Below are 27,800 nucleotides of genomic sequence, written 5' to 3'. Positions count from 1 at the left end.
TTTGTACTGTTAGATTGAGCTTCCATTATTTTAGTTTATGTGAGTAAGGCGCTGATCATTCATATGAGTAAGACTGGCAGGAAGTGGAAATTAAACTACAAGACATTTGCTGCTGTACATGTCATTGACTGTACACAGTGGAAAGATTCTGAGTACATTATTTAACTCAGAAACACTTAGTTAAATTGAGTAATTCTGAATAAAGTGGAGTGCGTGGGAGAGTGAGGGCTAAGGCTTGTGAGTGGGTTGAGGAAATAAGTGTCTGCTTTGACTAGTATAGCAAATACAGTTCAGCAAAGCCTAAACACCATACATTTTTTGCTACTTATTCTCAGCTGCCAGTGGTTCAGTTTTCAATGTCTATTGCTCCTGTCTTTGCCTTGAACTTGCATATAATCTTTGACAGTAGGCTGTATGTGCAACTGAATCCTAAATTAATAATAATATATCTTGGTAAAGCTGCACATTGCTACCATTGAACACCTGAAACAAAATATTCCAGTCACAGAGTATCTGACAATAAAGGTGTTATCTTTAAACATACAGTATATATGTACAAACCCAGGAAGCCTAGTAAGTATTGTAAATAAACAAATATATGACTTCCTTGAGAATATTTCATACAGAAAATTATATAAAATGTGATTCCAAAATGAGTCTCAATTCAAGTTGTTTAAAAGGTGTTATGCCTTTTCCATTTTATAAAAGTAGAACCAAAGAATAAGGGAGATACAGTACATACCTTGCAGCACCAGTGGTTACTTCTGCTTTTTAGTTTAAAAATCCTGTGTTTCTCTCCGCGTAACGCTATGTTTTCAAAGTTACCCTGATTAACCCTGATAACTATTCCAAAAACAGTAAACCTAAGGTCTCAAACTTTGAGGTGTGCAGCAAATATAAGATGTTTAATAGATTTGGTCCTGTTGTTAATTTTATGTTCTGCAATACTGTACAATAACAGATGGAACGTAGGGTTTAACCTGTGTATAGCAATGCACAGGGACATGACAATGGATAAATGGCACCTTTGAACTACAACTGGATCAATGCTTCAGATTAATAATTGCCCTGCAGAGTAATAATTCAGTTGCTTTTTAAAACTTTCCCACAACAACTACAATTTTTACAGGGGAAATGGATTGGGGTAAAACACTAAGATGTTGTAACTTTTGTTCCATCCATCCATCCATTATCCAACCTGCTACAGCCTAACTACAGGGTCACGGGGGTCTGCCGGAGCGAATCCCAGCCAACACAGGGTGCAAGGCAGGAAACAAACCACGGGCAGGGCACCAGCCCACCGCAGACCTTTGTTCCTATCTTTACAATAAATAATATGCATATAGTGGAATTATATACTTTTGTTGATAGATTGGTTCTTCTGTACTCAATGATTGATGATGATTTATAATTATTTAATTGTCCAGTATGCATAATTATGTTAAGTTTTACTCAGTTTTGTGGAATTACTTACTACAGGTTAATTGTATTTTTTACAGTTTTCATGGAGGTTTTGTCCTACTTCTGCTTCCATCCATCTGTCTACTGAACCCCTTTTAGCCCAGGTTTTTGGTCACAGAGAAGCAGAGCAAATCCCAACACCTTCTGGAACAGCACTGGTAAGGCACACTCACACTTCTTATCAATCTAAGAAATGTCACTGAAAAACTCTGTGATATGACTTAAGTAAAGCTACATGAGGGAGCTAGACCTTTTTTTAATTTAATGAGGTTTGTGGAAGAGGGACCAAGTTTTTCAAGCTTATTTTCCTTAGTAAAGTCAATATCAAAGAGTTCAATGCAAACATTGATGTAGAAATTAAATAGACATTGCTCAGAAATTACTAGACATTTTATAGAGAATGTTATTTACTGAACATTTTATTTCAGTTTAGTCCTGTTATGGTTTTTCACAGATGTTAAGGTTTTCCACAAAACAAGCTTGGGCTATATAGGTTCACATCTCACTGAGGGGCATGGTGTTCAACAGACTGTCACTGTAGAAGTGACTAACTGCTTGAATAACATGAATTTCACCATCAGCCCTTCCTCATAACCAATACAAATGATGATTAATCCTAACTAAATATTTAGTTTTGTCTTTGTTAAACTAACACCTTTAACTGAATGAAACATTATGACAGACATCACTGTGACGGTAGCAAGACCATCCCTGTAAATATAAACCCAAGTAACCCATGTAAGCCCACGGGTGCTTTTATTTTCTTCTGCTCCCACCCCTGCTGTGATCTCTCTGTTAACTGACCCAGAGGAGAGGCCAACAAAATGACACACTTTCACAATTCCTAATTTGTTTTAATCTGCTCTTGTTCCTTCCTTTCTTTCTATGTGCTAACTGGTCTCAATCTGTAGGTGTTTTCGTCTCCTCTCTTCTCCGTCTGCATTGCTCAATACAAAGCACTATACTCACATCTGCCCATTTTATTTATACACTGATGTCATCTGTGGGCACTGGGGTGAATTTTTTATATACGAGTAGCTTGTCTGTGCATACCTGGCACATTTCAATATGTGAATCTATCCCCTCCATTTTATGATATCATGTAATGCAGATCATTTGTACTGCATCTTCTTGGGATATACAGATTGTTAAGCGTAAGGAAAAAAAATCCAACAAAAGGCTTCAATTGATAGGAAGTTCAATACATTAGAAATGGGCTGTAATAGGGCTGTTTTACTAAATGCATTTATTTATTCATAAACGTATTTTAAAAACTATACCTTGTTCTTCTTTGCTGATGATTGTATTCTTTTATTTCTTGGATGGTTGCATGGCGTTACTGGGGTATCTCTCACTTTTTAAGTAATAGTTTAAGGCATTGTCTACTGCACTTTGCTGTTGACCAAGTTAGTCATTCCAGGACAATTTAGATTTGCCAACTAACCTAACACATACATTTTAGGAAAATCAGAATGTATTGAGAGAAACATACAGAAAGAACATATAAACTCCACACAGAGAAGCTGGGCTCACCAAGGCAGCTGGAATCCCTTATACTTAAGCTTATAAGATTTAACTGAGTTTTTCCAATATCTTTATTGAAACAGTAAATTATTAATATGATTGATTTTCTTTTGGCTTATAGAAAATTGTGTAATTCTCTTGTCTTATATTCCAACTAACTTTATATGCTACCAGTATTCAACACTGGGATGCCGTAACTGATTGACAAGATTTTGACAATCTGTGATTGTTCCCACTCTTTTCCAAAATCATACCTTGTCATCAGTCCTTTCAGGTTCCACTTAAGCAGTACAAAGATGTGTACATTGTTTTTCAGCACAAGTTTCAAATACTGATTTGCATAAGTCTTTATTCATACACACTCAAAGCTGTCATGCTATTGTTACACTGTACTTAATATTTCCGTGTTAAAAAGTTTCTGGCTAAAATCAGAATATGTTCTTGTTTAGAAGTTGTATCTTTCAGGTGCTAAGATGGACTAACAACCACGTTATTTCCCACCCTGTACCTAGTGCAGCTCTGATAGGTTCTGCCTCTACAACTGTGCACTGGATGATATAGTCTGAGTATATATATGCATGTAGTGTCGCCTACACTGTCACAGGATTAGCATACACTTTCCAAACATTAATTCAAAATACACAAAATAATATTAGGAGGGATGCTCACAAACTTGATCAGTTTATTCAAAACACTAATGTAAGGTTTATATAATAATAAATCTGGTGCATTCAGAAAATATTCACACCCCTTCCAGTTCTGCACACTTCATGGTGTTATAAATTTCATTTCAAATGGATACATATGCCACTTTTGACTATCAATCTATACTCAATAATCCATAATGACAATGTAAAAACATCTTTTCAGAAAGGTTTGCAAATTTATTGAAAATCAAAAACGTAAATCTCTCATTTCCATAAGTATTCAGATTCTCTGCTGTGGCACTTCAAACTGTGGATGGCTGCAACCTGTTTGCTTTCATTCTCTTTGAAATGTGTCTATAACTTGATTTGAGTCCACCTATGACAAACTGAATTGATTGGACATTGGTTTAGAAAGGCACACCCCAATGTAAATGAGGTTCCACAATTACCATCACATGTCAGGACAAAAACCAAGCCATGAAGTCCAAGGAATTTTCTGTAGACCTCCACTTTGTGATGAGGCCTACACCAGGACAATGGAATAAAACGATTTCTAAAGCTTTGAGTGTTCCTATGAGCACAGTGGCCTCAATTATTGTAAAATGAAAGAAATTCTGAGCCACCAGGATCCTTATTAGTTGTGACTATTTGAGCAAGAAGGGCCTTGGTCAGGGAGAAATCTATCCTCAATCTAACAGAGCTTCAGAAATCTTATGCTGAGATTGGAAAAATTGTTGTCAGCAGCACTCCATCAATCAGGTGTTTATCGTAAAGTGGCTAGACAGAAATAAAAGGCATATGAGGCAAAGGCAAAAAGGCCACTTGATGTTTGCTAAACGGCATTTATGAGACTCTGAGAGTGTGAGAAAAAGGCATTCTTTGGTTTAATGAAACAAAAATTGAGCTCTTTGGGTAGAACACCAAGCATTATGGAGAAGAGCAGGACCAGCTTATCATTGGTCCATGATAAAGCATGGTGGCGGCAGCTTCATGCTATGGGTGTACATCTCAGCAACAGGGACAGGGAGACTGGTCATAATTGATAGATGGATGAATGCATTCCTTGAAGAAAACCTGCTCCAGAGTGCACATGACCTCAGACTGGTATAATGGTTCACTGTTCAGCATGACAATGAAGCATATAGCTAAGAAAACACTGAAGTGGGTTCTTGACAAGTCTCTGACTGTTCTTGAGTGGCCCGGGCAAAGCCCAGACTTATATTCCATAAAACATATGTGGAGAGACCTGAAGTTGGTGGTTTATAGATGCTTCCCATCCAATGTAACAGAATTTCAAATGATCTGCCAGAAGTGTGCAAAGCTTCCAGAGACTTACCCAAGACAATCTGAACCTGTAGTGGCTGCCAAGGGGCATGTACAAAGTGCTGAATTAAGGGTCTGAACACTTATGTGAACGAGAGATTTTAGTTTCTGATTTCTGATATAAATAAATTTGACAACATTTCTGAAAACATGTTTTTACTTTGTCATTGTGGGTTATTGAATGTAGACTAAAAGGCAAAATGGCAAATTTATCCATTTAATATTAAATCTACTACACAAAGCGAGTATGTCTTTCACTGGAATCAACAGTGACATAAATTGTAAGCAGAAATAAATGCATTACGGTGTGAATGGTCCCTCAAAAACATCTCAGATGTTACTATTTAAATGATGAGTTGTGATAAGTATCCATCTATCTAAATTCCAACTCATTCATTCAGTTTAGACTCACAGACACAGCAAAACGTATATAATTGAATTTATAATTTATGGGTTCAAATCCACAAGTTATGGGCGGAGCGATGGCTCTGAGGCTAAGGATCTGCGCTGGTGTCCCGAAGGTTGCCGGTTCGAATCCCCATCAATGCCAAAAGAGAGATCCTACTCTGCTGGGCCCTTGAGCAAGGCCCTTAACCTGCAATTGCTCCAGGGGAGCTGTACAATGGCTGACCCTGCACTCTGACCCTAAGGGGTATGCAAAAAAGAAATTGTATAAGGTGAAATAAAGACCAAATAAAAAAAAGTATTTTAGAAAAGGGTTTAGTCAATTGAAACACTCTAGAAACATTCTGATATAGGATGACATGAGGAAAGTCCTTGATCTACTTACGGAAACACTGTGGCACCTCTCCACTCCAGCTGCCATTCCCCTGACAGGTGAGAACAGCTGGCAGAGAAAGCTGATATCCTTCAGAACAAGCATAGCTGATACTGGCTCCCCAGTGGAAATCAGAGCCCACCACCTTCCCATTGGGCACACTAGGGGGTGATCCACACAGTATAGCTGAAACAGATTCAGATGATAATAAATGATTATTTAAAATGACAAAGGGGTACACTGCAACCCTAAGAAAAAAATTAATGTGAATGGTTGTTTAAAAGAGAACTCTGAGCTTTCAGCACCAGCTACATTAAGTATCTGAAATAATAGGCATTGTGGTGAAGGTTTCAAGTCTTATGTAAGAACAGAAATTTAAGTAACAATAAGTAGAACACAGCATAGAAGTTAATGGTTACTTAGAACAATTTCTTGACCTCTGATGAAAAGACTTTTTCAGTGCTTTTATAATACTGACATTAGTTAATAGTAATTATGATTTGCATTCACTCTCTGCTGCAGGACTTCAAAACCTTTGCACTGTGGGTAAATTATGACGTCAGATAATTTACTTTAACACACGACAGAATTTGACTTGATGGATAATGTATTAACCATTGAATTACTTATTATGCTGTAAGCAGTAAAGAAGTATTATCCAGAAGTTTGCCGATGCTGCATAGTTTGCTGTAGCTAAAAAGAATTGTAGTAGCCACATAGATAAAGTTCTTGACTTGCTGGTCATTAGAATGTCTCATCAAGACATGTGAGGTCTTATGAGAAAATCAGGGATTCAGGGCAAAGGTTTCTGTAGAGAGACAGCTAAAGCGATACTTGTTAAGAACTCCTTGTAATATTTTCACCCCTATGATGATTACAGAATTATATGATATTAGTCAGCTTGTAGATATCTCGAGAATGCAGAGTCCTCAGAGAAAGCCAAAAAAAAGTAAAGTTGAACTTTTGAAGTTGAAATAATCTTCCTTAAATGCTGCTACTAAGAACACTATTAAATTAAAGGGAATAAATGCAAAACAATTGAGGTATACTGTACATCTGTATACAGTACATGGAAAATGCTATAGGTTGTGTCTGTCTGTCTGTCTGTCACATGATTACTCATAAACTACTACAGGTAGAACCTATTAATTGAAAACTTATAACATGATATGCACTAATGAATCAAAAACTGTGACTAGCAGCGACCTCTATAAAGTTGTCTAGGCTTGCGTCTTTCATATGGCAAACCGCATAGGGAAACTGATCAAGGAGGTGATGTGGCAGAATGAAAAAGAAGATCAGTGGCATCTGCTGAGAGTGGAGCAAATTGCAGAAGTCCATTATGCGATAGGAAGTGTGACATGCGGGTTCTACTCCATGCTCCCATCTTCCTTCTGGGAGCCCTTGAACCCTACGCTGTCGGTAATGTCACCGATGAGCTGGACAGTGAGGCACAACAATGAAGCAAGGGGATGTTGCAAAGAGTGCAAAAGTGCTTTTATTAAAAACAACAAAATTAAAAGCAAAGTGTCCAAATTAATAGCGCAGTGCTTGAAAGTTAATAAATAAATAATCCAATAAAAACGAGTGAATAGTGAAGGTTAAAAACACAATAGAAAAAAAAAATCCTTTAAAAACCCAAGGTTAAAATAATGGCTGGAAGCTGTCCTTTTAAAAACAGATCCCGGTGCCTTTCTACTGGTGACTCCCCTGCTTCTCCCATCCAGGCTATGCATCAAGGGAGCCACACTACCTGCAGCTGACCTTCTTTCTGCCTTCTACTGCTGGTCTGTTCGCCTTTTTGACCCCTGGCTCTGCAGGGCATCATCAGACCATGAATTGGGCTCCTCAGCGACCAGGGTGCTCACGCTGGGGCTTTCAATTCCCAAGTCCCGACTCTCTCTGCCTTCTTGGCCTTATGCGGTGAGCCATCTTCCTTTCAGTCACTCCCGCACCTCACTAATGCTCAGCGGGAGCGACCACTCGACTGCCCCCGGGGGCCGGCCAAACACCCCATGAGGGCTCACTGTCTAACTGCCGACTGCTCTATACAGTGAGTGAGAATTCGCTCAATCACGCACCGGCTTTCTTCTCCCTGCTTCCTGCCTTCTTCTTTTCCTGTAACCTCCGTTCGTCTTTTTTCTCCTCTTCCCCCTAGCCACCTTGCGCTTATATTATTTATCACGGGGACGTGGATCAGGTGTGGCAATTAGCACCTCCTGGCATCAATTACGAATGCGGATGACTCCTCACCTGTGCACTTAAGCGAGGACTACCCGCATCATGGATTCACCCGGGAACCTGCTCCAGCCACACTACCACGCCCCCTCTCTAAGCCGTGAGTGTGGTGACTATTTATTTAAAAAGTGGCCTTTTTGATTTGAGCTGTGGACCCACTACACCACAGGAAGAAGAATGACAAGCTCTAGCATCGACTGAGCGTCAAGCACATGCGGCAAAGCACCCTGGTGGTACTCACAAACTGGATTTTGGGGGGATCAGAAGTCCCTGTGCTTGTACTATAATAGTAAAAAGATACAACAGGAATTCATTCTCAGTAGGCTTGCATTCCATCCAATGTAGGTTCCTCCCTGATGTCAGTTACTGGAGGGATAAACTGACAATGTAACAGGAAAAACAGCTTTAACGGATGGACAGGTTCCTAAAGGTAACTGAAGCTATTTTCATTTTGTCAACAATCACAAGTGTGTTACACAGCAAGGAGCTTTTATGGATACTCTGTTCATAAGAATGTTCACTTACTGGATATTATATATACAAAATATGTTTTTTTTCTTCCCCTGTAAGTGATCAGTCTTTAATAGTTTACTTAATGTATTGGTGACCTCAATAATGGCAACACTCATACAGAGTTTCATACTTTTATTTGTACAGAAAACCTGTGATGACAGCTTTAAATATTTGTTTTCTATAAACATTTTAAAAACCTTTTTTAATGACAAATTTGTTGTGATGAAGGGATACTACCTTTGCAGATGGGCTTTGTACCATTCCAGGTGCGATCTTTGGTGCAAAGAAGCACAGAAGCACGATCAGAGTCCATGCTGAAGCCTGGGGAGCACTGGAAAGACACGGTCTTGTTGTAGGTGAATTCACTGCCTAGTCGTATACCATTGGCAGGTATTCCAGGGTCACCACAATTAATCACTAGAGTGGGAGTAAATGAAAAGAATGAGTGATGGGGCATATTTTAACAGAGATTGAAACAGAAGAAAGGACACTGGGTTACTACGCTCAATTTAATCTGTTACTATAGGGATTTGATTCACCTTCATTAAGTTTAAACTCTGTATGCAGTGACCTGAAAAAGTGAGAGTCAAGGCTTTGAAGCTGCATGAAACTACAGCAAGCTTTGAAAAATTACTTGTAGCCCTTGCCTGTGCACTCTGGTGTTTGTCCTGTCCAGGTCCCATTGACAGTGCAGTGCCGAGTTAGCAGACCAGTAGAATAATAACCCTCACGACATGAGTAAGTGATAGAGCTGGAGAAGACCAGTCCATCATTAAAGAGCACACGAGCATTGCTGGGTGTCCCCGGGTTCCCACATGACACAACTGTGAAGTGAAAACAAATAGAAGATCAGAACAAAAACTAACAATGGATACTGGAAAAACATCAACTGTATGAAAATTAGCTAGGGAGGAATTAGGAATATAAAACAAAGATTGAATCAGGAGAGTTATGTCTACGAAAGATAAATTTAATAAGTGAAGGAATATTAGGAAAGAACTAGGAATATGAAATAGGGCATAAGGGACAGCTAAAGTCAAAACATTATAAAGAAATAAAGAATTTAAAATGGTTCATTAGCAACCTGAAAAATACTTGGAAAATCCATCCATGTGCTGAACCTGCTTATTCCAATACAATGTCATTTGTTAGGGTCTTTACTAAGGCATAAGGCAAGAGTCAGATCTAGACAGGACACCAGCACTTTACTAGACACGCTCACTCATACTGGAACATAATTATCAACACACCCATCATTTATGCAGGGAGAAAAAAAAAAGAGTGTGTGGAAAAACACCCAGAAACACAAAAGAACATGCAAACCCCACAGTAGTTGGATTCACAACTAAGTCTCTAGGACTGAAAGTTAGCCAGGACCCCATTTAAAATAATTTTTTTAGATTGATAGCTAATTAGCACTTGAATTACCAAAGCCTATAAAAAACTCATAACTCCGTCCCACCTTAAATCTCTTTGCACCTCTCCATCAGCGTCTTTTGTCTTGTAAATGTGTCGATAAGCAGCAAGCAGCCTGCTATCACATCCCCCCACCGCTGCACAGTTTTCTTAGCTCAAGTCTGTTTACCTGCGTGTCAGTTGCTTAGAGTTGTATAGAGTGAGAAGTCAAGCAAAATGACACCTTTTATTAATGCTATATCGTTATTTGGAACACATGAATTTCATGTGGGTTCCGTGTCTACAACAATCTATGGAAACACATTGTTAAAACAAGAAACATTTTCATGTTTTAGTAATAATTGACAAAATGTAGACATGAAGTGTATAATGTGTGAAGCCTGAAGTCCAAATATCAAATAAACACTTTCACAAAAGGTACAAATATAACAGAACAAGTGTGTTTCTATTCAAGAATATAACTGCAGAAAAAGAACCCATGTCAGGGTGCAACATTGACACCCTTTTGATATGACCGCTACAGTAGCACAACGGTAACAACTGTTGACTGGTAATCAATACTTCACAGGTTCGACCCAGGACGACTCCGCTTTGAGAAGTGAGCAGCTTTTATTCTTACTGTTTTAGAATGAGAACATACATTTGATTTGAGTCTGTAACAGATGGTGTAAATTTATGATACTTGTAAAGGTTAGCTTTGTTTTTTTTTTTATTCAGTTTCATTCTCACAGTTGCATTCACACTTCCCCCGATCTGACACTGCTGTTTTCACATAAAGACGTGCTATAACAGAGGTGAACTAAGATGAGGATGAGGATTCTGCATCGGAGAAAGAAGAACTACATGGGGATAACATGAAAAATATAATTTTTGGGTTGATTTTTCCTTTAACCATAGAATAAGGAGAAGATTGTTGTTTTTGCTAGTTTCATATGACTAGCACATTCAACTTGGTTGGGCAAATTAAACTGAATTTGGAGAGTTGGATGTGGTTTGTCTGACATGAAAAACAAAGAAATACTGTAGGATGTGTAGGACAGACAGAGGACGATATAGAAAGGAAGACTTGTAATGAGCTTTTGAGGCTGACTGAAATATACTACATAATATGTACTAACCAGGCACTAATAGAGACCAAACATAAGAAAGAATGTTGAGCTCCACATGGCAGAAAAACAGAATTTAAATGCGATGATGTCAAGGTAAACAAGTAGGAAAGCTTTAAAAGTATGCTTTTTTGTGTCTGTAGTTTAATTAAATAAATAAGCTTTAGCAATAAGAGCTATTGAAAAGTATATATCTGCCACCACTACTCAATCATTGACTCTGGGTGAAAGGAAATTTAAAATAATTCCTTCAGAGAAGCAAATTCTGCCAGCAGGCTTAAATAATGATACAATTAACTGCTAAAATCACCTCTTGGCTCACTCTATATAAACGCAGATCTCTGGGGCCTTGAAAAGCAGAGCATTAATCCTTTTCTGGAATGGAGACAGACAATGTGGTCTAGTGGTTCAGCAATTACACCTGAATCCAAAAGGCAAAGGGCTCAAATCTCAACTCAACTCAACTCCCAGGGTTACTCGGAGGAAACCACTTAACCTACTTATGAATCATATTGTCTGTGAGGGAATTAAAAAAATGATTAGGTAAAATGCTTTGAAACACAATGTATAAAATAAAGACTGAATCATTTTTAGACTCGTTGATGGAATTAGGTGAAGCAAAAATGCAGAATCACTTCAAAGGATTCCAAGATAAAATACTGGGTTTTGTCAAAAGTGGCAGGGATCGGCACACCAAGTTCTATGGTTTGTTATGCCGTTTTTAATTTAGACCCATATCACTTAAGGAAACAGCTGCATTAGCCAATCAGGCTATGAGATAAACTCTGAATTGCGGATGACTGTATCAGTGATATTGACAAAGAGCTATATTATTTACAAATTGTACCGCATGTCCTAATTAATTTACAATGAAAAATAATGAAATGTAAAGGACATACACAATCAAATAAACAATAGGAATTAATGAATAAAGTCTTTTCAAAAGAAATCTCTTCCCTCTATACTTAGGCAGGCCTAGACCCTTCAGCACCACGCACAATTTAGAATTATATTTTAACAAATGTAAGGTGTTAAACACAGAGTACCTGTCTGTCACATATATATGTGCATGAATAACTGCAATGAATATTAGAAACCTGAAAACCATCACTGTCAAAAACTTTCAATAATAGAGGAAATCACAAAGAGGGCAAATTCCAATATATTTGTTGTGAACAATTCTGATGTTGCAAATGTGTCCATAGTAAGCTTTAATTTTTAAAGATGTTTAAAGTACAGAGATCTGGATTTCCTCAAAGCCTTTACAAGCATGTAGGGATTGCTTTCTAATTTCATTTTTTGATAAGATTGCATAAGCATAATTTAAAGCAGCTGTAACTTGTTATATGTTTACAATGATTTTGAATGCAGGAAATCTGTTCAAAAAATCTTATATCCAAATTTTCCCCCTGCCCTTTTACTGTACTTCAGGATATCTTGTAAAAAGGTCTATTGCTGGTTATTCTGATAAGTACATTTTCAACTAAGTGAAAATCAGAGCTTAATTCCACTTACAAATAAAGATTAACTTTACTATGATCAAAATTTCAAAGAAATATTTTGAAACATCATGATGCCATAAATGCTAAGCATTTAAGTTAATTTTGTTTACATAGCTTAATTTTAATATTTTTCTTTTTCAATACTTTAACATTGAACATACTTTGAAAATCTGAAGATGTTTGGTAATCTTCCCCTTTGTACCAAACAAGTTACTTCTGAATGTTTTATAGGGTAAATTCAAAACAAAGTTGATCTTTTGATATTTCCTGATTTTCCCCTTTCAGCTTTCAGTTGTGACATGTTCAAGAGAGAGTCACTTAAGAATTACAAATACTAGAAACCATAACCTATTCACTTTTTGCCTAAATTGGACACTTACAAAGTCAAATCACTTACTTATTATTTACCCTTATATGAAAATAATCTGGCAAGTTAAGAGTAGCTGTCAGTTGAATGATGTTTGAGCCTGTAATCGCCTTATTAATTCCTTTTAAATTCCTTATTAGATTATGCTTTCTTAAAATGAAATACACTGCTTTCTGAAAATTAATACAAAAATTACTAATTTAATCTTCAATTTTCAGAACATAGATATAGTAGTTAAAATGATGACTGTAAAGTGATTTTGATAAATGTTTATGCACCCAATGTGGATGATAGGGAATTTATGCAAAATGTATTTGCATCCATTCCTAGTGTGAACACTCAAAACATTATAATGGCTGGGGACTTTAATTGTGTTTTAAATCCAGACCTAGATAGGTCTCCTGTCACAGTGGGGATGACATCTAATACTGCAAAGACAATTACACAGTTTGTAACTGGTCACAACCTATCAGACCCCTGGAGATTTCTAAACCCAAACTCAAGAGCATATTCTTTCTGCTCACCAGTGAATCATTGATACTCAAGAATTGATTATTTCTTTGTAGATAACAATTTCCTGCCTACGATTAAATCTTGCAAGTATGACGCTATTATTTATATATTATTTATTTCTGACCATGCCCCTCTGATCTTGGAGCTAAAATCATTATGGCTCACATACCCATCTCGCAGATGGCATCTTAACTCACTTTTATTAGCACATGAGAACTGTACAGAATTTGTATCAAAACAAATCAGCTTTTTTCTAGAGACAAATACATTCTCAGAGGTCTCTGCAGGAACACTCTAGGAAACCCTGAAGGCCTTCATAAGATGGCAGATTATCTCATACCTTTCCCACAGAAATAAATTGGAAACCAAGAAGGTATCAGAGCTAACCAGAGAAATTACTTGAATAGATAAACAACACAGGTGTCCAAGTAAGGCTCTTCATAGGAAAAGGCAGGCTCTGCATTCAGAGTTCAACCTCTTGACAACTAATGAAACTGAACAACTCATTTTTAAATCAAGACATCACTACTATGAACATGGAGAGAAAGCTAATAAGCTCTTAACTCAACAAATCCACAAGCAAGAAGTTCGCAATATAATCCCAGCAATCACCAACACAAACGGAGACGAAATCATTGACCATAAAAATATAATGCACACATTTAGAGACTACTACATGTTCTTATATTCTATTGAGTTTAAAGAAGACAAGACACAATCTAATGCATTTCTGGATGCATTACAGATACTACAAAAAGATACTCTTAGTGCAGAGGAACTGGATAAACTTTTGGCACTTTCAGAATTAATAGATGCTATTAAGTTATTTCAGAGTGGGCAATCAGCAGGGCCCAATGGCTACCCTGTCAAATTTTATAAGAAATTCTCCACTCAGCTAGCTCCCCTTTTATTAGCAATATTCACAGAAGCTAGAGACAATAACATTCTACCTCAAAAACTTTTTGACAAGCATTAATCACTGTCTTTCCTAAACAAAATAGGGACTTATTACAATATGCATCATACAGACCAATTTCACTTTTGAATAATGATGTTTAGATACTATCCAAAGTCCTAGCTAGAAGGATGGAGAAAATGCTGCCTTCAGTAATATCACAAGATCAAACTGGATTTATTAAAGGCCAACACTTAGCTTCCAATCTTCGACGCCTGTTTAATGTAATATATTCACCAGCAAAGTCAAACACCCCAGAGATGATATTATCCTTGGATACAGAAAAAGCATTTGATATGATTGAATGGAACTACCTTTTCACTACATTGGAGAAATTCATGTTTGGCCCGAACATTTTTGCATGGATCAAACTACTGTATACGAATCCAGAAGCAACATTAATTCAGACTACAGTGGTACCTTGGTATACGTCCGCTTTGGACGTGAAAAATTTTGCTTGGTATATGACCTTTGTTTGGAATGCGACTCGTGTGCTAGAACACCGCACACTACCCTTGTTTACTTCTCTCGAGACAAAGCCACGATTGCCCATGAGCTTCAGTATGCCAGTTGCTAGTATTCCGTGAACAACCCACGTGCTACCCTTGTTTACCTCTCTTGAGACAAAGCCACGACTGCTCAAGAGCGTCAGTACGCCAGTTGCTAGCATTCAATGCACAACCCGAACTATAACTTTATGTGAATTTTCACGTGATTTTGTGTTTTTTGCGTAAATTTGAATTGATTGTTGAAATGTATGAAGTTGGAATGCGTATCTGGGACATGGCTGCAGCATACTGTATGCCAAGAACGATGGTATCTACGATTGTTAAAAACAAAGATGTTATTAAAAAGTAAATTGAGGTTAAATTTTCATTTATTTCATCTAATTGCTTTTGTATTAATGTATTTTAGTATTAAGCAGTGTTTAAATTATTTTATACAACCCCATCAATGTATAATATGCCAATAACAACAGGATTTTTTTCTTGGGAACGGATTCATCATTTTCCCTTTATTTCTTATGGGAAAAATTTATTTGGTATACGTCCTGTTTGGTATAAGTCAAAGGATCTGGAACGGATTAAGGATGTATACCGAGGTACCACTGTACTTTAAACTAGAATGTGGTACCAGACAAAGATGCCCCTTGTCACCACTATTTTTTCCAATCGCCATTGAGCCAATGGCAGTTCACTGTCGAAATGCTTATGAGATAAAGGGGATTATCAGAGAAGGCCTTGAACAGAAAATGCATGCAGATGATATGGTACTGTATATATCAGACTCACAAAATACTGTGTCTGCAGTCGTCCTAACAGCACTAACAGAATATCAAAAGATTTCTGGTCTCAGAATTAATTTGACAAAAAGTGTGCTCTTTCCAGTGAATTCTTAAGCACACAATATTAGATTAGACACCTTTCCTTTTATCATTGCAGATCAGTTTAAATATTTAGGGGTAAACGTCACAAGTAAACATAAAACTCTTTATCTACAAAATTTCACCGTCTGTATGGAAAAAATTAAGCAGACTTGGACAGATGGTCAACCCTTCATCTAACTTTAGCTGGAAGAATTAACATTGTTAAGATGAATATCCTTCCTAAGCTTCTCTTTTTATTTCAAAACATTCCAATAATTATTAATAAATAATTTTTTAAGAAATTACATTCAACCATAACCTCATTTATTTGGAATTCAAAACATCTACATATCTAAATAGCGACCATACAAAGGCAGAAGGTGACATGGCTCTACCTAACTTTCAATTTTTTTTACTGGGCAGCAAACATACAAGCTATAAAAACCTGGACATGGACACAATTAAATGAACATACACAGGCTTGGTCCACAATGGAAATAAAATCCTGCAGTACTTCTTTATATTCTTTGCTTTGTACCTCAATAAATGCAGGTTATTGCCAATATACTAACAACCCAATGGTGCTTCACTCGCTCAGAATATGGAACCAATACAGGAGGCATTTTAAGATAGAGAATCTTTTATTTGTGGCTCCTCTGCAGGAGAACCACTTTTTTCCACTCTCTCAAACATATACAGTTTTTCCATCCATCCATCCATTATCCAGCCCGCTACATCCTAACTACTGTGTCACGGGGGTCTGCTGGAGCCAATCCCAGCCAACACAGGGCGCAAGGCAGGAAAAAAACCTTGGGCAGGGCGCCAGTCCAGCACAGTATGCAGTTTTTAATATCTGGAAAACATTTGGGATTAAATCACTTAGAGATCTGTACATAGACAATGTCTTCGCATCCTACGAACAATTACATTCCGAATTTAACTTTCCAGCAAGACATTTCTTTCACTACCTTCAAATTAGAAACTTTGTTAAACAGAACCTGCCCAATTTTCCTCACCTCCCACCTCCCTCTATGCTGGAAAAAATATTGATCAGTCTTGAGGACTCAGACAGCATTTCTGTAATATATGAAACCATTTTACAGTCCCTCTCTTTCAAAGATCCAAGAGGACAGTGGGAAAAGGATCTCTCACTCAACATCTCAGAAAAGGAGTAGAAAGTAGCAAGGCAGAGAATTCACTCGAGCTCCATATGTGCAAAGCATCAACTCAAAATTATATAGCACATCTGTCTAGTTTAAAATTGTCCAAAATGGTTCCAGGGTAAGATTCAACCTGCAAACACTGCAATCAAGTTCCAGCCTCACTTAGTCACATGTTTTGGACCTGCACCAAATTAACATGATTCTGGACCAAAATGTTTAAATTGCTCTCAGACAGTCACAATCCCTCCTAACCCATTAACAGCTGTGTTTGGTGTACTTCCAGGTGGGCTTAAAGTGGAGAAGGACAAACAAACTGTAATTGCCTTTACTACACTATTGGCATGTAGACTTATCTGGCTCAACTGGAAGAATCCTAACTCTCCTCTGTTAAGTCAGTGGGTAACTGATGTTTTATATTATTTGAAACTGGAAAAAATCGAATTCGCACTTAAGAGGGTCTGTGCAGAACTTTTCCAAAACCTGGCAGGATCTAATCAATAACATTTTAAAATAAGCATTTAAAGTACTGAGGAAGCAGAGTCCCTTCCCATTTCTTTTTCTTCTCCATTAATCTTTATGTACTTATTAATTCATATATTTACTTATTTTTACTAGCTTTAAGTTTTACTGTGCTGGCCATGCTCTCTTTCTCTGGGGTAGGAGTTGATTTGTTTTCAATCCTATTTTTGTAAAAATTAATCTATTTGTATGGATTGTTGTGTGATTGCAGTTAAATCAATAAAATTATAAAAAAAAAAAGATGACGTCTATATAATTACACGTAAGCTACAAACTGTTCTTAGCACTTCTGTAGAATAGTTAGTGGGGACAATGGATGTCAAGAGATGAAGGACTGGGGAGCACTCCATTGATTCACAAACAGTAGTTTGACACTTTTGAAATGAGGAATAGTTCTTCTTTTGAATGACTTGAAATGGCTTTTTTCCCCAATGATAATGACTGAAAGTGAATACCTGGACAAGTGTGCTCATTGATTATATTAGCCACCCACTTCTGGACGGAGTATGTGTATAGAATGCTGAAAAGAGTGCAGAATTAGGGAAAGAATCTTTCTGTTCTTTCACAATGTAATTTCACATTATGAATTGAATCAACGCCAAACTAAAAGGTGATGAACAGTGCAACAGTTATGTTTTGCATGAAGTTTAGCAATATTGGCTTTGTATTCAATTTCGCAATTACAGAACATGATACTCAGAGATCGTTCCCTAAAACCTTGTTCACCTTGTTTTGCATTTATCTACATTTTTTACAGTTGTGTAATGCAGATAATCCATAGTAAGTCAGCAAAATCAGTTATATTTTATGACTCTTATTTACATTGCTGAGTTTTCTCTGCAAGAAAAAAACACTACAAAAGAACCTGCTACTTGCCATCACCTAACAATTACACTTGCCCTTTTCTTGATTCCTACAAATAAGGCTAAGGATATTCATATTCAAGTGCTATAGAGCAAAGTACAGAGTATTGCTTTAGTCTCTGACACATCTTTAAGCTTGGTCTTGCCAAGATTCTCATCATAACTGGCAAACTGGTTATCATATGACCAAAATAATCACAACACATCTCTCACAACTCAAAAAATGCAAACAGAAGGCTGGTGATTTCTTTCCACTAAAGAACTTTATATAAAGAATAAATAGCAGACAGATATATGCGGGATGTGTGCAGGAAAATTATTCCACGCTTGCACTAAACCACACTCTTCTTGTGTCAATAGCACAAATTACACTGGTCATCAAACTACACTTGTTCTGCAAAATTCTCTGTGAAGGAAAACTTAAAATTGAATTTGCAGCGATACTCGGTGTGAATTACTGGCTGGACACTTGTGATGTGTCTCCCATATTAATATACAGATTGAATATTTAAAATTGATAGAACAAAAAGTGTAGTTGTTTAACTTTCCATTAAAGATCAAAGCAATGTTTTAATTCCAGACTACGAGAATTAAAGTAACCCAGTATCTAAAATAATTTCCCCTGACATTGAGATTATTTTTGACCAGGGGCATGTCTTCTTAAATCCACAACGATTTCAGACATTTTCAGAACATTTCACCACGTTCACTAGATTGGTGAAGCTTCACCAGTAAGTCTATCAATGCTCCTCCCTTCATCATTCAATTTCAATATCTGGCAGACCAGAGTTATATCTTCTACACGCTGTAGCAGTTTTACATAAAGTTATATGAAGAAGCTATCGAGGCATGGGGTTGGGGTAAAAAAAAAAAATGGAAGCAGAATGTCCCCATGAGATGTATCTGTGTATATAGTCATAATAATTGATGGCTGCCAAGTCATCCAAAACCCAATCTTGGATATGATCCTGAGAAAAACATGAAGAAATGTTGTATTGTTCAAGTTGCTGGAGATCAGGGTGGAGAAGTAATAATTCTGCAAGATGTAGTAGAGATACATCCTATGCCTCTTGGCACAATAAACAAATTAGTCAAAAAGAGGATCAATGGTATACTTCCAATGCAGTTATAAATTAATCAGTCGATATTCAATTTTATATACTCTTTTTCATAGCTGGCTTTATTGCTAGGTTCAGTATATTTATTTAGGTTACAGGAGAGTGTCAACTACTATCTCAAAAGATGAATGACTGTGTGTAGACTGTGAATAAAAGTTTAATTAATGATGTGAAGTGTGTGTATATCTGATTCAGCAGGTAAGTGTGGGTGTAGCTGATTATTGGGTTATCTGGTGAATGAGTTTGTGTTGGTTCAATGGCTAAGTATAAGATCAGCACTTTTGTGTCAAAAGGTGTGTGCTCAGTAATTAAAAATGAGCATTGATTGTCACTGTAATGTTATGTGTCTGAAGGATAATCTTGTGCAGGAGGGTACGTGAGTGGATGTCAAATAACATATAAAGGGAGTATGAATTAATTCTGATTTAATGAATAAATGAAAGAGTCCGCATTCTCATTTAAGTGGTATAAGCTAGTTATTAAAATTGTCTTTGTTTGTACTTCGATATATGATCACACTGCAAATAATTCATTTAGGTATAATATTATGAAGTATTGACTAAAGTGAAAAGCTTCCATAATCAATCAGTAGCTGAGATGCTATATACTTTGTTTGTAATTCTGTTTTTAAACTATAACCTCCTGCTTTATCCCCACTTTAGAAATGCAAATGCAAGTTGATTACAGAGAAGTGGCAAGCCCACATGCTCAGCAATACATTTCATTGCACTATAAAATAAAGGAATAGTAAACACACCTCCTTTACAATTTAAATGAATGTTCTCTGCTCAGTCATTATTATTTCACTCGTGGTACTACATTATTATTATCATCATTAATTCATTTAACAGATGTCTTTACTGATGACAGCTTTACAAGAGCAGGTCATTTGTAAGTAAATGAAAGGTCATTAATTCATAGAGATTGAAAAATGATTAAAAAACAGCCTAACAATAGAGGTTTCTCATGGAATTTTACTTAATTATTTTGGTCTTTAGCTTTTCTTTTCTGGCTATCTGTTGAAGTAAATGAATTATTAATAGAAAGCATTGTAAATTAATTAGTCAAATTAAGGTTTACATTTAAGGCTGAAAAATCAGCACTTGCTTGTTTTGCTTTATATATGCACATTTTAAAACTTCTCATATTATCTAAAATTAAGCCAATTAAACAATGAACTCCTTTGAATTTATAAAACAAAATCAGCAAGTTATTATTAATTTGCCCAAAATATATATTTTAGTGTCTATAATGCTGATATGTCATTTTAAAAAATGCCCCTCATGTACAGTGCATCCGGAAAGTATTCACATTCTTTTTCCACATTTTGTTATGTTACAGCCTTATTCTAAAATGGATTAAATTCATTTTTGTCGTCAGAATTCTACACGCAACACCCTATATTGACAATGTGAAAAAATTTTACTTGAGGTTTTTGCAAATTTATTAAAAATAAAAAAATTGAGAAAGCACATGTACATAAGTATTCACAGCCTTTGCCATGAAGCTCCAAATTGAGCTCAGGTCCATCCTGTTTCCCCTGATCATCCTTGAGATGTTTCTGCATCTTACTTGGAGTCCACCTGTGGTAAATTCAGTTGATTGGACATGATTTGAAAGGCACACACCTGTCTATATAAGGTCGCACAGTTGACAGGAATGTCAGAGCACAAACCAAGCATGGAGTCAAAGGAATTGTCTGTAGACCTCCGAGACAGGATTGTCTCGAGGCACAAATCTGGGCAAGGTTACAGAAAAATTTATGCTGCTTTGAAGGTCCCAATGAGCACAGTGGCCTCCATCATCTGTAAGTGGAAGATGTTTGAAACCACCAGGACTCTTCCTAGAGCTGGCCGGTCATCTTAACTGAGTAATCAGGGGAGAAGGGCCTTAGTCAGGGAGGTGACCAAGAACCCGATGGTCACTCTGTCAGAGCTCCAGAAGTCCTCTGTGGAGAGAGGAGAACCTTCCAGAAGGACAACCATCTCTGCAGCAATCCACCAATCAGGCCTGTATGGTAGAGTGGCCAGACGGAAACTACTCCTTTGTAAAAGGCACATGGCAGCCCGCCTGGAGTTTGCCAAAAGGCACCTGAAGGACTCTCAGACCACGAGAAACAAAATTCTCTGGTCTGAAGAGACAAAGATTGAACTCTTTGGTATGAATGCCAGGAGTCACGTTTGGAGGAAACCAGGCACCGCTCATCACCAAGCCAATATCATCCCTACAGTGAAGCATGGTGGTGGCAGCATCATGCTGTGGGGATGTTTTTCAGAGGCAGGAACTGGGAGACTAGTCAGGATAAAGAGAAAGATGACTGCAGCAATGTACAGAGACATCCTGGATGAAAACCTGCTCCAGAGCGCTCTTGACCTCAGACTGGGGTGACGGTTCATCTTTCAGCAGGACAATGACCTTAAGCACACAGCCAAGATATCAAAGGAGTGGCTTCAGGACAACTCTGTGAATGTCCTTGAGTGGCCCAGCCAGACTCCAGACTTGAATCCGATTGAACATCTCTGGAGAGATCTTAAAATGGCTGTGCACCGGCGCTTCCCATCCAACCTGATGGAGCTTGAGAGGTGCTGCAAAGAGAATTGGGCAAAATTGGTCTAAGATATGTGTGCCAAGCTTGTGGCATCATATTGAAAAAGACTTGAGGCTGTAATTGCTTCCAAAGGTGCATCGAAAAAGTATTGAGCAAAGGCTGTGAATACTGATGTACATATGAGTTCTCAGTTTTTTTATTTTTAATAAATTTGCAAAAACCTCAAGTAAACTTTTTTCACATTGTCATTATTGGTTGTTGTGTGTAGAATTCTGAGGAAAAAAAATGAATTTAATCCATTTTGGAATAAGGTTGTAACATAACAAAATGTGGAAAAAGTGATGCGCTGTGAATATTTTCCCGATGCACTGTATATACTGTTCACAATACTGATTGCTAGCTAAAGTTTTGGCATTTAAAAAAAGGTAAAATTTATCTATTTTTTTTAATGCTATAATTCTGCAAATGAAAAGCAAAAACAACAGAAAATACCAAGATCTTTTCAAAAAGACTTCACTTTAGAGCAGATAGCACTGATTACAAAATTAAAGCATAATAAAATGGATTTATTATTGCAATTTACAGTGAATAAAAAAAGAAACAACTGAATCCTTTACCATGACACTCTGGCTGTATTCCGGTCCATGAGCCATTGGCTTGACAGGTGCGCTCAGAAGAGCCACGAAGGAGGTACCCCGGTTCACAGCTGAACCGTACTGTGCTTGCCACCGAGAACTCCTCTCCCAGCCGAATCCCGTGAGAAGGTACACCAGGGTCACCACACATGCCCAGGCTGTCTCCTGAAAAAATATTATGTACCTGAATAAGAAATCTTTAGAGAGAATAAAAACCACAGCTATCATGAGTTGCCCAATACTGTCTCTCAGTAATCTTTTTGTGGTTTTATTGGATGATATATAAAAGTAAGCTAAGTAAGCTGCATCTTAAAGCAAGATACTGTATTGAGAGATCTGCTAAATATGGAAAAAAAACAGTTGAGCAAAGATATGTGCAATCTACAAAACACTGACATTTTAAGTATTAAGTGATTTAAAAAAATACAGCTTCAAAAGAAATCTTTATTACCAAAGTGTAGCTACAATATATTTGTGTAGAAAAATACAGTGTAACATAACTTGTATGAATATTTTTTTAATTTATCACAATTGAGAAATATAAATTGCAGTCAAATATGTTGATATAAAAGGTTTCCATCTAGTTAAAGAATAATCAAAAACTAAAATCATAAATTGCAGTCAAATATGTTGATATAAAAGGTTTCCATCTAGTTAAAGAATAATCAAAAACTAAAATCATAAATTACACCCATGTTCTAAAGTGGCTTGGTAGCATAATAGGTAGCAATTCGTGTTGCCTCATTAATCCAATGTCCTGGTTTCAAATTTCATGTTCGGCTAGTGCTGCATGGTGTTCATATGTTCTTTTTGTGTCTGTCTAGGTATTCCTTTTGGCATGTTGGTAATCAGCTCCAAAGATATGCATGTTTGGTTAACTGGCAACACCAAATTCTCTCAGTGTGAGTGTGGATGTATATGTGAGAGTGGGCCTTGAGATGGTCTGGTCTAGTCCATGCAGTCACTGCTGCTGTAATAGGCTCTGATTCCCTACTACCTGGCCCTAAGTTTGCCAAATATTATGTTCAGTAGAGACCCAAGTATAATTGCTGGTTTGTTAATTTTCCAAAGAGGGTTTTCATATTCACATTGTGTTCCCTTGTGTTGTTTTAATTTCCTCCATTATCCTAAAGAGTTGCTCCACAGATTAATAGTAGTGGTAGCAGTAGTGATGGTATTGTGACATATGTTGAGTATAGAGAAATTCTTAACTGAATATCTAACCAACATGCAGCATGCTAATTAGCCTGGAATGACTGATAGAGTATGTGTGTGTGAGTGAGGAGTGAGTGTGTCTTGTAATGCATTAGCTTCTCATCATGGTTGTAGGCTTCTGTCAGAAGTTCCAGGGATAGATTATGATGTCCTGAAAACACTGAAATGTGAAAAACTGAGGTCAGTGACGAAATGAATGGATTTCTCTTTCATTCTTTATATACAATTATTTAAGATGCTATCTACTGTATCTATCAGGCTTCTTTGTGTCATTCATGTAACTGAGGTCTACATTTTTAATTCTGAGGCTATAGTACATAGAGTTGTAGCACTGGCATTATAATTCTTTTCTTATAACCAATTTTAATTACAATTCTCTTTATTTAAAATTATTTGTTCAGTTACTAAAACATTTTTACTTGGTTAGCATTTCGTCACATCACATTATCTAAATTATTCTTCTAGAAGCATTCTCCCAGAAGAGCTAGGTTGTGACCCAAAGGCATGATAGGTGTTATTGTCAGCAAAGGAGAAGCTGACTAATGCTCAGTCCCTTGGCAAAATGCAATTTTAAAGGATGCCACTTAGCCACCTGTCAAATTTGATTCGTTTTTAATCGCTCACTTTCACACTGCATAACAGCACATTATTCAACCTACATAAAATATGATAGTTTAGTTGATTTTTCAGATCTTTCATGCAGGCCTTAAACTACTAGACAGCATTGCTTTGGAGCAGTATTTTCATTCAGCATAAAAGACTTGCCACATTAGTTGACTGTTACAACTGTTGAAATGGAAAACCTATGGTAATAGAGTTACTTTGTCAATTTGAGGACATTAAACTGTCAGGCATTTTATTATAAAAATTTAAACTGTTTAAAATAAAGGACCTGGCAACTGTCTGTGTGTAACTGGCAAAAGCTTTGCCTGAGATTTAGTGAAGACTGATCTTGGAGATAATTGTGTGTCTGCTTTACATAAGTGACTGCAGGTGGATTCTTTCCAAAGGAATATCTTGTCTGTGTCTATTGCAATGGAAGTGGGAATTTTCAAATGGTTAACCAAAATGTGCAAACTCCACACAGACAGTGTCTAGGCTAGAATTTGAACTCGTGTCTTTGGTACTGTGAGGAAACGATGCTAACCACTCCGCCACAATGGCACTTCTTTGTTGTTTATAATAATCAGGTTTTTATACTTTATTCTGTATTTAATCTCATGAAAGCATGAGGCTTAGAGTATAACAAGGGTTACACCAACATTTTGAGTCCATCGTAGACAGCGGTCTTTTGGAAGCTATCACCATTGGTGCAACCCACACCCATAAGCACATTTAGAAAAGGAACAGGGTTTTATAAATAATAATAATAGTAATTCCCTGATTGTCTCTGTCCTAACCCTGGACATGGGAAACTCAGAGGTATTTTCACTGGGGATGTACTGTGCCTAGTAGAGGCATGATGTTATATTGTCCAGCTCCAGTGTCCTTAAGTGTTTCACAAGGTCTCCGTGAATTGCGCTCCGCTCTCCATATATTATTATTAGCACTGGGAATGCCTTTTCCCATAATTGCTCCACTCAGGTACTTTATACTTGGAAATCTTTTCTATTACTTTCGTTTTCAATTTGGCTGTCTACAGGGATTGCAAGGTCCATCAACCACACCTGTGTGTTTTCCTCCAGGTTAATATCTAGGATATTGTGTCTCAGACTTTTTTCTGTATGTGTTCTGGTGAATATCTTGGTGTGATTCTTCTGCAACACCTTCACGACTTCACATTCCCAGCACTTGGCAACAGCTGGAAATTTATATTTCTTAAACAGATTTTGAAGGTGGTGTTTTTGTCTCTTTGTTGTGCCTCTCTTTGTAGTCTGTCACGCAACCTTGCTGCAGGTGCTGACTAGGTGTCTCCTTCCTTCTCATGGCAGAGCTTGCACTTGCATTCTTCTTCAGTTGTATTGATTCTTGTCTTGATTGGATTGTTGTGTAGTTCCTGGTCCTGAATGGCTAGTATCAGGCCTCTCTCTTGAAGTTGTCATTCCTCTGTCATATCCAAGTATCGATTTTTGTCCACTTTTAACCTCATTGTCTCTAAGATACATGTAGGCTGTCCTAATATATTCAATGGATGTGATCAGCCTGAAGGAGGCCCAGGAATTTGTAGCTATCCTCCAAAATCAGCTCTCAGACATCTGTTGCCTACGTGACACACTCACTATGGAACTGGAGGATGCCCAGTTTTTATACCCATAATTCTACGGTGATGTGTCCAATTAATATTGTCACAGTGTTTATTAGTAGCTCAAGCTCAGCTGATGACATGCTATATAGTTTGAGGTCACAGATATGAAGGAGGTGTGGAATCTTGGCAGTTGAATTAAGATATCTGAGCTTTGATTACCTGAAGATGGTTGTCAGGGGAAGGTTAATATGCACCACAACAGTGACAGTGAATCAACAGGGAAAATTCTTCACCTGATTTAAACATGGGAGAGGACTTGTCCATTCACAGTTAGCAGGGAGTTCCACTTGCTCATTGTTGATCTCTGGAATGTTCTGATGTTTTTGCTAACCCCAAGCATCTGGAGACATCTCATGATCCAGCAGTAAGGCCATAAATTAGATTTTTTATTGCAGTCATTTAGGCCATTCTAAGGTTAGATATCCTCGATTTTCAATATCTTAGACTCATCTTGTTGATCACAATCAGATCTTTTGTGTCCTTAGACTTCCTAGGGTTGCTTTTTTGTTTCTCAGTAATTATACACTTTGCTTGTAGATAGCCCCATATTGTCCAAGGAATGATTGCTGTCATGCTGGCCTAGAGCTGCTTGGTGTGACCCTCTTCTTCTTGTTTTGCCTCAACTCTGCCAAGTGGTAGTAGGAGTTTCCTTTGATGGGACAATCATGGGTGTAAGTAGGTAAAACATTTAATCCAGTATCCATGCACCTTATCTTTGCCAGACACTATCTGTTCTGCCATAGACAGAAAAGACGACAGGCCACAAGTGCAAAATAATAGGACCAATAGATGGCAATTTAATTCATAAAACATGCAAGATCAATCACCAATAATTGTAAGATCCTCAAGTTCTAATTGTAAATAAAGGGTGTTGTATACAGGAGAAGCAGTATTTCAAACTATCAATTAAAAGAACTATAGAGCAGCACACAAGAGAATTTGATTTAAGAATATCCACAATCGTGGATGGCAGTAAATATGTAGAGTTGGCTTTTAAATTGTTGCATTAAGTATGCCAAGAAGCGCAATCTCTGAAACCACTCTTCTAGCAATGGATCGTTCTGTAGTGGCAATCGAGCTTTAAAATGGTAACCATGGAGATATTCCAAACAAAGGATGGACAAATAAAACATGATTAAGTAAAAAACTACAAAGTAACTAAGCAATGATAAATTTGTAATTCTCAATATTCAAGACTATAGCACCATACAATTTAAAAAACAGAAAAAATATGTTGAACCCAGAAATAAGGATCAAAGTCTAATGTATCATAACATTGTCCAATTTTCATTTTCTTGAGTTATTTCTTGACCTCTTCAGTTGTTGCAGCTAGCTTGGCATCATATGTTCAGTCTCTGCATACTCTCTTCTATGCATGTTGCACTCTTCTTGTCATATCTGGAAGATTCCTGATGTCATTCATGAATTTCACATTCTCATTTTGGTCTGCCATTCTATTATGATCATACTAGCCTTTTTTGAGCTCTTGATAGAATTGCTATTGGTTGCTCTTGCATTAACAATTACGCCTAAACTACTTGTTTCTGGCTTTGCATCTCTCAATCTTTATGACAGCTGCTGTAACTTACTGCTTCAGTTCTTCTGCTACTTCAACAACAGTCTTGCTCTCCAGGTGGGTTTTATTATATCAGCATTGTTTTTGTTCTGGCAAACTGCAAGATGTTTAAAGTGTTCAATATCAGTCTGCCAATAGCTGATTTTCCTCTTCAGTCTTCTTTTCCACATGGATGGTTCCTTTCCTCTTCTTTCTATCTGTGGCCATGT

At 37.2% G+C, this 27,800-nt stretch overlaps 1 protein-coding gene across 1 annotated transcript in view; it reads right to left on the bottom strand.

Annotated features, from left to right (window-relative positions):
- The window catches only part of csmd2 (CUB and Sushi multiple domains 2), a 967,861-nt gene that overhangs the window by 19,349 nt on the left and 920,712 nt on the right, over nucleotides 1–27,800 (bottom strand). Inside the window, exons 59-62 of the mRNA XM_039739491.1 lie at nucleotides 22,538–22,720; nucleotides 9,132–9,308; nucleotides 8,722–8,901; nucleotides 5,746–5,919 (exon numbers count right to left, since the gene is read on the bottom strand). Coding sequence (XP_039595425.1) covers nucleotides 5,746–5,919; nucleotides 8,722–8,901; nucleotides 9,132–9,308; nucleotides 22,538–22,720 — 714 coding nt within the window. The remainder of the gene's footprint in view (nucleotides 1–5,745; nucleotides 5,920–8,721; nucleotides 8,902–9,131; nucleotides 9,309–22,537; nucleotides 22,721–27,800) is intronic.

The sequence above is a fragment of the Polypterus senegalus genome, chromosome 17, assembly GCF_016835505.1.
Source record: "Polypterus senegalus isolate Bchr_013 chromosome 17, ASM1683550v1, whole genome shotgun sequence".
NCBI classification, from domain to species: Eukaryota; Metazoa; Chordata; class Cladistia; order Polypteriformes; family Polypteridae; genus Polypterus; species Polypterus senegalus.
This window is presented reverse-complemented; position numbering and strand designations above follow the sequence as displayed.